Raw genomic sequence first — 13448 nt, 5'->3', positions numbered from 1 at the left:
ACTCATATTCGTTATTGCACTCTTTTAACCCAGCAACATTTTCATTATTGACATAGAATTAAACACAAGCACACATGTCAAAAAATTATACAAGCTTGAAATGTCATTTATTTTTGTAAAAGGGAAAACATGAATCACGTGGTGAGTATTAAATCCAAACTCGAAGTTTAGATTAATTGATTCATGTAATCCCTTTTAAAATGTGACATTTAATAGATCTGACATTCGAATCCTTTATAATAAATTACAAACACAAACAAAATTTAACTATATGTTGTTTTCCCATCAAGCTACCTACCTATAGTATCCCAAAGACATATATAGCTTTCGACCAATATGGTCTAACTTTCGATAGTATGCATGCCTCCAAGACTTGATATAAAACAAGGGAGCCACTACACCCGAAAATCCCATTACAAAGCCAAGAACTATGCTGACATAAAGCCAATTCACGTTACTTCCTTCACTTCTGCTTCCATTATTTGCAACATCAGTTGGAGTACGATTTGTGCTGCGGTTTTTAGTGAGAGGAGGTCCGTAAAGATGATTGCCCATGTAAGAAAGGTTTCCAAAGCTTTGAAGCTGAGTGCTTGTTGGGATTTGTCCTGTCAAGTTGTTGTAGGATACATTGAAGTGATTCAAGAAATTCAAATTGGAAAAACTTGAAGGCATTTCACCAGTCAATTGATTCATCGACAAATCAAGAGATTCCATCAGCTTCATGTTGCCAATTTCGTCCGGTATATTTCCTATTAGGAGATTCCTTGATACATTCAATGACCGTAGCTCCACGAGACTTCCAAGTTCCTTTGGGATCTCTCCTATGAGTCTATTAGTTGAAAGGCAAATGCTCGTAACAAGTCCTAGTATGGTACTGTATACATCCTGTCGTCCATTCAGCACTAATAATGCTCTCAAATAAAAGAAATTATTAGTACTGATACTCGACCACTGAAACATATAGGTATTTTGGTTGCCTTTGTTAGCCATTGCACTCAAATTACTAAAACATTTCGGAATAGCTCCTGAAATGTTGTTATGGCCAAGGTCCAAGATCCGAAGAGATTGAAGTTGACAAATTTTTTGAGGAATGTGTCCATCAAAGTTATTCGATCGAAGGCTTAGAATCTCAAGTTTTGAGAGTTTGTCCCCAATCCATGCTGGTACACTCCCACTGAAATGATTGTCACTGAGATCAAGCATAATCAAACTCGTAGAAAGTTGCAACGTAGATGGTAATTCTCCAAACATGCCATTGTTACGAAGGTTTAGCACTAAAAGATTTAAATGTCCCAAAGAAGGTGGGATTTTCCCGGTCAAATTGTTGTTTTCCAAATTTAAGTAACCCAAACCTCGCCAATGATTCCAGCAATCAGGGATTTCTCCAGAGAGAAAATTTCTTTCAATGGCAAGACATTCCATCGGTCCCCCTCTTAATGAATTGCAAACTAATTCAAAAAGCGGACCTGAAAATAAATTATTTGACAAAATTAAATATTGTAAAGTTGGGAATACTCTTGGCAATTGGCCTGTGAATCGGTTTGATCTCAAGTCAACAATTTCTCTCACGTTCAAGTATGAAATCCCTCCAGTAAGTTGATTACATGAAAGATTTACATATTCAAATTGAGTGGGCAAGTTTAAAAGCCAAGTGGGCAAGATATCCGAAATTCCTGTTTAAGAGATATCTAAAACAGACAAATTCTTTTGGAATTTCAACCATCGGGGAAACTTTGGGCCAAGATGCCATTGACTCAATTTGATAATTCGACATTGAAACGGGGGAATCCAGCTTGAGTTCGGTTCAAATCTCAGCCTGTTCTGTGATGCCTCTAGAGTTGTCAATCTGGTGAGATTAGAAAAATGTGTTTCTGATACAACTCCTTCTAATAGGTTAAACCCCAAATTTAGAGTTTCCAAACTTTCCAGTTGTCCAAAACATAGAGGAAAAGTACCATTTAATTGATTTTCTGAAACATCAAAAAACTTCAAAGGTGATAACTCCCCTATGGACAATGGTATGTGACCAGAAATATTGTTTCCGGTAAGCGATAAGTGAGCTAGGTTTTTAAAGTGCCCAAGTTGATCAACTAAATGGCCAAAAAGATCGTTATGTGCCATATCCAATGACTCTAAGCAATCCAAACAACATCTAGACAAACTCAGAAGGATTTCTGATATGTCTTGATCAATTTCATTGCTCGAAAGATTAAGGAATTGAAGATGATTTAAACTAAACAAGGAGTTGGGTGTGGATGAATTGAGTGAGTTCCTACTAAGATCAAGAACTTCAAGAAATGAGATGTTCCTAAAGCAATCCGGAATTGGGCCTTCCAACGAATTGCCACTAAGATCAATGGACACAAGACCATGAAGTCCAAATATCGACATAGGTACTGAAGAAAAGTTATTCTTAGAAAGATTAAGAACAACCAGTGATTTTGTAGAATTGACACTGATCGGGGATGGATCATCTTCCAAACTGCAAGCTGACAAGTGCAACTCTAACAATGAAGGATGTTCGAATGTTACCTTTAGCCAATCCGTTGCTTTACGAAGATCCGCATCACTCAGATCAAGGTACTGCAAGGAAGAAAGTCCAGAAACCCATTGAAGACTTTTTGGTTTGAGATCATTACCTCCAAGATCAAGATACTGCAACTTTGAGAGATTCCCAAGGTTTTGAGGAATTCCTCCCTGGAATTGTGCATGAGAGAGGTTAAGATATGTTAAACTCCCCAGCATACCCAAAAATTTCGGGATGTTGCCACGAAAATTGTTATTGCTCAAGTCCAGGGAACTGAGATGCTTCAACTCCAGCAATGAAGAATTTATCTTCCCTCTTAGCGTGGAATTGTTCTTTGATGGATGGTAAGTTTCCCATTCATCAACTGGTGCATCAAATTGGGACACTGAAAGAGGAGCAGCCAAGTGCAGTTGGTTGATGTGGCCTGTTGTGTTATGGCACACGACACCGAGCCATTTACAGCAATCCCCACCTTCAACCCAAGAAGACAACCTGTTTGAAGGGTCAACGAGATCATTCTTGAACTTCAGAAGGGCTTTTCTCTCACTTTCAATACAAAGAACATCGGATGTGGCATCACAAAAGCTAAAACAGATAGCTACAATGACAAGAAGAAATGGGAATAAGGTAATTGTAACACTTTTCATGGTTGCGATGGTACTAACCATTGCTTGCAACTCCAAATATATAGAGTAAGCTTAGTAAAACAAAAATAGTGCCCATACATGAAGCAGAAAGAAGTTTCTTCCAAATTTCCACAAAATGTATTTAATTGATAATAGTCTATCAGAAATTTGCAGTCAAATATAAGCCTTAGTTTATACAAAATGAAATTACGTATCCATAGTGCTGGACTGATATAGAGTAAGTTAAAACGTTAACATTATTTTTATCTTACATCTCACGTCAATACATAATTTAACAAAATAAAACAAAATTATAGTCTTGCTTTGAAAGTTCTACAGGAAGGGAAGAGATCGATGGGTTCGCAGATGGGAAGGAAATTTCTTTTTTGACTTAAGGAAAGTCAATTGCTATATAAGTATAAACATGGAAAGTCAATAAATTAGCCTTTTTTTATAGTAAACTATTAAAATAGTCATTTTTATTTTTTTCAGGTTATATTTTAGTCATTTATATTTGAAAAGTTACGTTTTAGTCACTTATGTTATCGTGCTATAACATTTTAATCACTGAACCGTTAATTGCCATTAACGATGTAACGTGAAGCTGACGTAACACGTTAAATTATCATTTCAAACAAAAAATTTAGATTAAATTATAAAATTGGTCCCCATATTTTTTTCATTATGAGCAATCTAATTTATTTTTCTTTTAGGTTCATTTAACTTTTCTTTGTTTGAAATTAAACAAAAAGTTAAAAGAAAATAAAAGAAATTAAATTGCTCAAAACGAAACTATATGAGGACTAATTGTATAATTTAACCTAAAATTTTTGTAATAAGGAATAAGGAAAATTTACAAATTTTTCATCTTCACAATTTTTACAAATTTTACATCTTCACAAAAAATATATGAATACACTTCAGTTTATGCCTATAATGTAATGGAAAATTTGCAAATTTTACATCTTCACAAATTTTTTTTAAACATACAACTTCACAATCTTGAGTTAATATAGAAGTTATTTTTTAAATGTAAATGTGAGGAATCCATGCATCGTGGATTAATTCAAATAATTTTTAATAATAAAAATTATTGAAAATATTATAAAATATAAAATCCTAATATTTATTAATAATAAAAATTATTGAAAATGTAAAAAATACATTAATATTATATTTGATCAAATGAGGGTAATTTTGTAAAGTAACGCCAATTAAGTAAAAGGGTAAACTATTCAATTAGTCACTTAACTATTAGCGTGTTTCTATTTTGGTCACCAAACTATAAAAATTTTTAATTTTTTCATTTACGTTTTAGATCGTTTCTATTTTAGTCACTATCCATTAAATGGTTAACGGAAGTGAAAACGTGACTTGTTTCTATCTAGTATAATAACACATATAATTTTCAATACTTACACATTCTATTATTTTGATCTTAACTCTAAATAATTCAATAAATTTAACTCTCTATATTTACAAATTCTATCAACTTGATATTTAAACACATATAATTAAATATAAATGCAATTAAATGGTTATTATATATTACAAAAAATTATAAAATATAATATTATTTATATTATTTTGTATCAACACATACTTCGTATCTAATAATCATACCCGAATCTAAATAACATGATACTAAACAATATTATTTGATTAGTGACTTGTGCCTTCAGTAACGAGAAAACGGAAAAGGAAGAAGCAAAAACAACATTAGTGGCCAAAAAACACAATTAATGATGACAGATTCTACTAAAAACTATACCTAAAATTTTAACTTCTAAAAATTTGGACTTCAATTAAATTCTTTAACTCTAAGAGATCAGTGTCATTAACAGTAGTGGAGTGTAGTGGAGACTAACTCCTTAAAATGGTAAATTTTTAATTTAAATCCTTTATAATTTATAATATTTTAAATTAGTAATAATAATATTGTACTTTACCCTCTAAAAATGATAAAAATTTGATCTAATCATTTAAAACTATAAAATAATAAGCTATTAAAATGATTAAATTACATTTTAGTATCATAAAAATATATAATTTAATTTCGACCAAAACAAATTTCAGACTCCGCCACTAATCATTAATTACGAAGCTTGCTAACGAACGTGATTTTGAGGAAATTAAGGTTAACAGTTCGGTAATTCTTGATGCTGAGAAAGCTGAAGTCGCCACGTTGGAAACAAAGAAGTTTGCAGAAGCTTCAGTCATTCCCAATATCGTGCCTATTAATTTCGCATTCAATAAGATGGCTTAAAAATTTTGCATTTATATATTATACGTTTCATAATTATATAATTTTATTTATATTTATTTATATGTTTAAAGATCAAATTGATAGAATTTATAAATATAAACAATTATGACTATTTTAGATCATTAATAGACTACCCTCTAACTCGCATGATTGTATAAAAGTTGTGTTAGCCCTTCAAAATAAATATTACTAGGTGATGCATACATTACATTATCTAAAACAAGTGTTGAAACTAAATGTTGTTGATAGGACATCCAACAACTTCGCTTTTATCACTCAATTCAATGTTATATGGAGCAAATAAAAAGTCAATAAATTCAGACTCAACATGATAATTGTCTACTTGCACCACTTTTTCTGTTAAAACCCTTTTCTTCCTTTACTACATTCACTGTATCAACTCTAAGAGGTTCAAGACTAATGTTATCTAAGATCACTTGTTCAACTTGAACCTCTTCATTATGGATCTCAATCATGTTTTCAACCTTAAAAGAATCAAGTTTTACTTCTCCAAAGACCTCTTCTGTTCCAATATCATTATCACTAATGACTTCCACAACCTATTCATCTAAATTCTGTGGTTTTGATTCTTGTGCTAAGGTATAACTAGAAACCTAATCATTAGGACAAAAGGTAGAGAAGTTTAAACCATGAGGTTCAAAGGTAGAATTACAAGAATAATAAGGTTGAGATTAAAAATTAGTATAAGGGTCTTGCCTAAATGCATTATAAGGGTCATAGGGTTAGTTCCAAGTACTACAGGATTGCCTAGATGCATAATTCATTGGCCCAGAATTTTGAAATGATGAATCATAATCATAATAAGACATGACTTCACATCAATCTTTTTATACCTAAACATAAATAAACAAATATATATATATAAAAACTCCCATCACTGATGAATATAATTAATATTGGAAAAAATATAACTTAAAATTTTTGTACCCAAAAATAGCGCCAAAACTTGATTATTGAAAATTTATTAGGCAAGTGTTTGTGCCGAATCAAGTAATAAAGTGATAGTAAGATATTATTTCCACGAGAACCAAATTCTAAGTTGCTGAGTATCAACTATTCAATTTTATCTAATTCAAATCAAGAAAATAAATAATTGCTACTAAAATTAAACTAAGCGAATTATGAAGATTTTATTAAGCTAGAACAATGAAAAATTATAAGTTTCACAATCAATTTTAAAGACTTGGAACTCTAATTTCACGTCATCCAGTTAATCAATTAACTCTTATTTGATTGTTCAATCTATGTAATTACTAACCCAAAATTTTATGGCATTAACTAGACCTTTCCCTGTTAGCTATATTCTTATGCTATGCAAGTTGAGAAAAGTCACTAAGAACAAACCTATTGGGTTGATTATGCATCAAGTATATTCCTATCCTAGCCACAAATTAACTTGTTCGTCAAGCTACTATAATTAATTCTAATCTATCCTGTCTAGATCTAAACCTTAATTTTCTCTTCCAAGACAAATCAAGACTATCAAATTAATGCAACTTGGTGATTAGACAAGTTGATTAAATAAGCACATAATTGAATAAGTAATTGGTAAAGATCAAAACAAACGAAGAGAAAATAAATTAATAACTAAATAATATGATACATCATTGTTCCAAGAAAATAGAGTTTTGGTTCATAATGAGTTGAGAAAACCACAGAGAAAACCACACAAAGATTCAAAACAAACTTGCATCAATAAAAAGTAACAAAAAAAAAAAGACAGAAGAAATAATCTAGAGCAAAAATAGTTGAAGATTTTATGCCTAGTGCTCTAGATATCTTTTTCTTCTTGTCTTTACAAGCTTAAAGTTTCCCTTAGTGTAAAAGAGTTGTTGTTTAACCTTCAAGTGATTTCTTTCTCTTTTTCTCATTTCTTTTCTCTTAAATCTTATCACTCTTTGCTTTTAGGGTTTGTAATCACATCACTCCACCAAACACAAAAATTATAGTGGAGCGGATTACTTATTGCGACAATTTTTGAATTGAAGAGCATGCTCCATCGCATTGAATTAAATCTGGTGAGTGAAGATTTCTGTTCACTACTTTGTGCTCCACGCTCCAAGTCTTCAATTCTTCATCTGAGTCATGCAATATAGAAAGAAAAATAGCAAGTAAACTCGAACTAACTCTCAAAATGATAAAAACAAGAAAAATTCAAATAAGCATAATTAATTTAAAAAACTATAAAATGCAATAAAAAACTAATCTAAATGCTAAAATTAGCTCCTAAAATACCATGCAAACTATACTAAAATAACTCTAAATATGAGAGTTATCAATATATATGATAATAAATTATTAAAATTGTATTTACATAAATGTTGAAATATATTATTAAGATTATACTTAAATTTAAAAAAAAGTGTTAAAAATTAAACTATATATTAAGTATTTGGGCTACTATTCTTGGTTTAAAATGAGTTATTAGTTTCAAAAGTTAGACTAAAATCAATTTCACTTTTCAATTATATGCATCTAAAATGGTAAAAGTACTATAAAGGTTTGTTTCCTTTGTAAAAAAAGGATCAAATAAATCTCTTTACATTAGGTAAAAATGGAAAATTTAAATTGATCTTTCTATTAAACAATGACGTAAAAGATATATCGAAGAATTAATTTACACATTTTTAGATTAAAAAATGATAAAATACAATATGAGTATTAATATAAACGATTCAAAATCAATTAAAACATTTTTCAATTATATCAATCAGCTAAATTAAGGGCTAAAATGTTCTGAATAAACCTTTTCTAAAAGTTGCGACCTCTTCTTTCCTAACTTCTCTCATTTAATTCTCTCCATCTCTTCTTCCAAACCTCATCTTTATACCTAAAAATAACTAAAACCATTCAAAGTTTACTTTCTATTTTAACTTAAATTAGCTCATTACCCCGACAATTCCAAAATAGGCAAATTTTGGCTTCAAAGGAGATAGGAAATTCAATTTGGTGTTCCTTTTAATCACACTAGGCAGCTCTTGTTGCCTAACAGGAAGAAGCCTCCCCCCCCCCCTTTTTTTCAGCCTACAATCAACAAAAAGAAATTGGGAATTTTTTTTCTCGTCACTTTCCCTTTGAAATTCATTGAAAATTTGCTTCTTACTTGCATATATGTATATACATTGAAACAAAATGGCACTTACAGATAATGGACAAAAGAAAAGAATCATAATCATTGCTGTTTGTTCTGTGATCTTGGTGGGCATAGTGGTTACCGTGTCGATTGGGTTTACCGAAAAGAGCTCCAAAAAAGAATCCACCAATACCAAGAAAAATTATCAAATATCTGATTCATTGAAGGCAATCAAATCCATTTATCAACCCACTCATTTCAAGCAAACATGTGAAGAGCAACTTCGTAGAGAGGCTGGCAATTCAACAGATGTTAAAGAGCTTATGCAAGCAGCATTCAAGGCCGGAGTGAATTTTGCCACTCAAGCTGCTGAGAATTCGGTTACTTTGAGAGAGGTTGAGCAAGATCCAAAGTCTAAAATGGCTTTGGAAAATTGTAAGAATCTGTTGACTTTTTCTATATATGAGTTTCAAAAGTCAATTAGCAAGATTAATGAGTTGGATGTGGAGGTTTTTAATAAGATCTATGGGGATTTGAAGATTTGGTTGAGTGCTACCATTACGAATCAACAGACGTGTTTAGATGGTTTCCAGAATACGATGACGGTCACCGGAGGGAAGATGGAGAAGGCGTTAAATATGTCGATGAAGCTCAGCAGGATCGGGCTGGCGATAGTGGGTGAGTTGTCTGATTCATTTAATCAATTGGAACTTCAAGGTATAAGTCGTCGGTTGCTTGAGGAAAGAAAAATGCATGTCCTTGGCCATTCCTATTGGCCTTCCATGATGGATAAGAATCCTTGGAAACATCATTTAGTCCAAGAGAAAGAAGCATATGTAATTGGTCACGCCAATTGGTTTACCATGTTAGATGAAAATAATCCATTGGAACGTCGTTTACTCCAAGAAAAAGAGCCTCCTGTTCTCGACCGTGCTGATTGGTTTTCCATGTTAGATGAGATTTCTCGGCAACATCATCTACTCCAAGAAAAGGAACCCCCTCTTCTTGGGCATATAGATTGGTCTTCCATGATAGAGAGTCGTCGTTTTCTTCAAGAAAAAGAGCCCCCTGTTGCTGGAAAAAAAAAACCGTCTGAAATGCTAAATAAACGACTTCTACTCCAAGAAAAAGAGCCACCTGTCGCTGGACACGAAGAGCCGTCAGAAACGCTAGATCAACTACCTCTCCTCCAAGGAAAAGAGCGACATGTTCCAGGAGGTAAAGAGCGGGAAATGCTAGATAAACAAGGTCGAAACCAAGAAAATGAGCTCCATGTTACCGGACATGAAGAGCCATCGGAAATGCTAAATAAACGACGTCGACTCCAAGAAAATGAGCTCCATGTTGATGGACATGAAGAGCCCTCGGAAATACTAGATCAACAGCGTCAACTCCAAGAAAATGAGCTCCATGTTGCTGGACATGAGCTAGATAAACTAGGTCGACTCCAAGAAAACAAAATCCATGTTTCCGGACATGAAGAGCCATCGGAAATGTTAGATAAACGACGTCGACTCCTAGAAAATGAGCTCCAAGTTGGTGGACATGAGCAGCCATTAGAAATGCTAGATAAACGGCGTCGACTCCAAGAACATATCGATGGACACGAAGAGCCCTCGGAAATGCTAGATAAAAGACGTCGACTCCAAGAGAAAGAACTCCAAGTTGATGGACATGGACAGCCCTCAGAAATGCTAGATAAACAGCGTCAACTCAAAGAACATATCGATGGGCACGAAGAGCCCTCGGAAATGCTAGATAAAAGACGTCGACTCCAAGAGAAAGAACTCCAAGTTGATGGACATGAAAAGCCCTCAGAAATGCTAGATAAACGGCGTCGACTCAAAGAACATATTGATAGACACAAAGAGCCCTTGGAAATGCTAGATAAAAGACGTCGACTGCAAGAGAAAGAACTCCAAGTTGATGGACATGAAGAGCCCTCAGAAATGCTAGATAAACGGCGTCGACTCAAAGAACATATCGATGGACACGAAGAGCCTTCGGAAATGCTAGATAAAAGACGTCGACTTCAAGAGAAAGAACTCCAAGTTGATAGACATGAAGAGCCCTCAGAAATGCTAGATAAACGGCGTCGACTCAAAGAACATATCGATCGACACGAAGAGACCTCGAAAATGCTAGATAAACGGCGTCGAATCAAACAACATATTGATGGACACGAAGAGCCCTCGGAAATGCTAGATAAAAGACGTCGACTCCAAGAAAATGAGCTCCAAGTTGATGGACATGAAGAGCCCTCAGAAATGCTAGATAAACGGCGTCGACTCAAAGAACATATCGATGGACACAAAGAGCCCTTGAAAATGCTAGATAAAAGATGTCTACTCCAAGAGAAAGAACTACAGGTTGATGGACATGAAGAGCCCTCAGAAATGCTAGATAAACGACATCGACTCAAAAAACATATCAATGGACACGAAGAGCCCTCTGAAATGCTAGATAAAAGACGTCGACTCAAGGAAAATGTTGATGGACATGAAGAGCCCTCAAAAATGCTAGATAAAAGACATCGTCTCCAAGAAAATGAGCTCCAAGTTGACGGACATGAAGAGCCCTCGAAAATGCTATATAAAAGACATCGACTCCAAGAAAATGAGCTACATGTTGCTAGACACAGAGAACTCTTTGAAATGCTAGATAAACGACGTCGACTCCAAAAAAATGAGCTCCATGTTGTTAGACATCAAGAGCCCTCGAAAATGCTAGAAAATGAGCTTCATGTTGCTGGACATGAAGAGCCCTCGGAAATGCTAGATAAACGGCGTCAACTCCAAGAAAATGGGCTCCATGTTGCTGGACATGAAGAGGCGTCGGAAATGCTAGATAAACGACGTCGACTCCAAGAAGTTGAGCACCCTATTTTTGGACATGAAGAGCCGTTGAAAGTGCTAGATAATATCCGTTTACTCCGAGAAAATGAGTCCACTGTTGCTGGACATGAAGAACTGTCAGAAATGCTAGATAAACCACGTCTACTCCAAGAAAAGGAGCCCCCTGTTGCTGGACATGAAGAGCCATCAGAAATTCTAGATAAACAACGTCTACTCCAAGGAAAACAGTCCCCTGGTTCTGGACACAAAGAACCACCAGAAATGCTCCATAAACGACCTGTACTCCAAAAAAAAGAACCACCTATTCTTGAACATGCAGATTGGTCTTACGTGGTAAAGAATGATCCCCGGAAGCATAGGATCATAGAGAATGATCCATCCAACTTGAAACCCAACATTGTTGTGGCCAAGGATGGGAGTGGAAACTTCAATACCATTAAGGATGCAATGAGCTATATCCCCCTCAATGCTCAAAAGCCCTTTGTCATATACATCAAGGAAGGAACTTACGAGGAAAATCTCATATTCAGTTACAACATGACTAACGTTGCCCTAATCGGAGATGGAAAAGAGAAAACCCGAATCAGCGGTCACCTTAACGCCGCGGATGGCATCAATATTTTCAACACCGCCACTGTCGGTATGATCAACAACCCAAATGTTTTTCTTCCTTCCTTTCTTTGTTTTTTTCTCATTCATTCATTTGTTATGCAGCCGTTAATGGCGATTTCTTCTTTGCCAAAAACATTGGGTTCGAAAACACTGCTGGTGCCATCAAGCTCCAAGCTGTTGCTTTAATGGTGATATCCGATTTCGCTGTCTTGTATAATTGCTCCATCGATGGCTACCAATACACACTTTACGTTCACAGCAAACGCCAATTTTACCGCGACTGCACCATCTCCTGTACCATTGATTTCGTCTTCGGCGATGCAGCGGCCGTTTTCCAAAACTGCAAATTCGTGGTCCGTAAGCCATTGAAAGGGCAACAAAACGTAATCACCGCACAAGGCAGATCCGATGAACGTCAACCAACGGGTATCGTCATTCAAAACTCGACGATCGTCGCCGATGATGAACTGGTTCCTTTTAAAATCGAACACCCGACCCTCCTCGGTCGTCCATCGGGCAACTTCTCGAGGACGATAATAATGGAGACTTTCATCGACGACTTGGTTAAACATGAAGGGTGGGCAGTTTGGGATGGTCACCGGGGCTTAGCCACAAGCTATTACTCCGAATACAACAACCATGGACCTGGTTCCGCCACGACCCACCGTGTTTCATGGCCAGCGATTAAGAGACTTTCGCCGATAACAGCACTTGGATTCACTCCGGCAAGGTTCTTCTTCGGTGACGATTGGATAAAGCCTAAAGGAGTGCCTTATACATCTGGGTTCTCCAACATTTCTAACGAGGGATATAATATGAAAAGTTCGATCTGATTCGACAGCTGATAATTGAAAAGGCTAAGTTAGATTCTTACAACATTTTGAATATACCATTTTTGTTTTGTTTTGTTTTGTTTTGTTTTAGCTCTCCAAGATATCAGGTATATCTTGTTTATACATCCATTGTCTCTTTCAATGGTTCCTAGGTCTGTTTATTACATACATATTTTCTAGACAAGCAGCAATTGGTACGGGCAACACCTTCCTAAGGATCCGTAATTTCTAATAGTCATGACAGACATTAATTATTTTTCTTTTTCTTTTTCTTTAACCTATCACTTACTGAAAATTTTAATATATTTCTTTTGATTGTTACAATTATGTTTATTTTTAAAAATATTTTTTTTGACAAATAAAGTTTGGCTTTCATTCCAAAATTTCTTTTTTTTTAAGTTAAATTACTTCATGTCCCTATGTTTAATTTAGTCTTTCTACTTTTAAAAAATTTGAAAAGCTGACATTTTGGTCATTGCACATTAGCCATTAATAAAATGGCGCGGCTTAACAATGATCAGTGTGGCATTAAATCAAAAATTGAATTGAATTAAAACACTAAAACAATTTTAAAGATTGAGTCAAAGTAAAAAAATAATTTTACTTTTACCAAAAATTATTTGTTTTTCTTACAT

General features: G+C 34.5%; 3 protein-coding genes across 3 annotated transcripts; 1 reads left to right on the top strand and 2 right to left on the bottom strand.

Moving 5' to 3' along the window:
* Nucleotides 1-294: 294 nt before the first annotated feature.
* On the bottom strand, nt 295-1422 carry LOC107954410 (receptor-like protein EIX2). The gene has a single exon (XM_016889957.1). It carries the CDS (start codon nt 1420-1422, stop codon nt 295-297), a length of 1128 nt encoding a protein of 375 aa, XP_016745446.1.
* Nucleotides 1423-1677: 255 nt separating this feature from the next.
* On the bottom strand, nt 1678-3174 carry LOC107954418 (receptor-like protein EIX2). Its single transcript, XM_016889969.1, has one exon. It carries the CDS (start codon nt 3172-3174, stop codon nt 1678-1680), a length of 1497 nt encoding a protein of 498 aa, XP_016745458.1.
* A 5276-nt stretch (nt 3175-8450) lies between these two features.
* LOC107954428 (uncharacterized) lies at nt 8451-13108 on the top strand. The gene is made up of 2 exons (XM_016889980.2): nt 8451-12008; nt 12083-13108. Exons 1-2 carry the CDS (start codon nt 8573-8575, stop codon nt 12811-12813), a joined length of 4167 nt encoding a protein of 1388 aa, XP_016745469.2. The 5' UTR covers nt 8451-8572; the 3' UTR covers nt 12814-13108.
* Nucleotides 13109-13448: the final 340 nt, after the last annotated feature.

Source organism: Gossypium hirsutum, chromosome A11 (assembly GCF_007990345.1).
Source record: "Gossypium hirsutum isolate 1008001.06 chromosome A11, Gossypium_hirsutum_v2.1, whole genome shotgun sequence".
Taxonomy (NCBI): domain Eukaryota; kingdom Viridiplantae; phylum Streptophyta; class Magnoliopsida; order Malvales; family Malvaceae; genus Gossypium; species Gossypium hirsutum.
The sequence above is the reverse complement of the archived record's forward strand: the minus strand, read 5'-3'. Positions and strand labels throughout refer to the sequence as shown.

Bases quoted from the DNA above. Each gene is read 5' to 3' on its own strand.
- LOC107954428 (XM_016889980.2), top strand. From the start codon at position 8,573: ATGGCACTTACAGATAATGGACAAAAGAAAAGAATCATAATCATTGCT. The intron at 12,009-12,082 runs GTATGATCAACA...TTTGTTATGCAG, and splicing joins TTTCAACACCGCCACTGTCG to CCGTTAATGGCGATTTCTTC.
- LOC107954410 (XM_016889957.1), bottom strand. From the start codon at position 1,422: ATGGAATGTCTTGCCATTGAAAGAAATTTTCTCTCTGGAGAAATCCCT.
- LOC107954418 (XM_016889969.1), bottom strand. From the start codon at position 3,174: ATGAAAAGTGTTACAATTACCTTATTCCCATTTCTTCTTGTCATTGTA.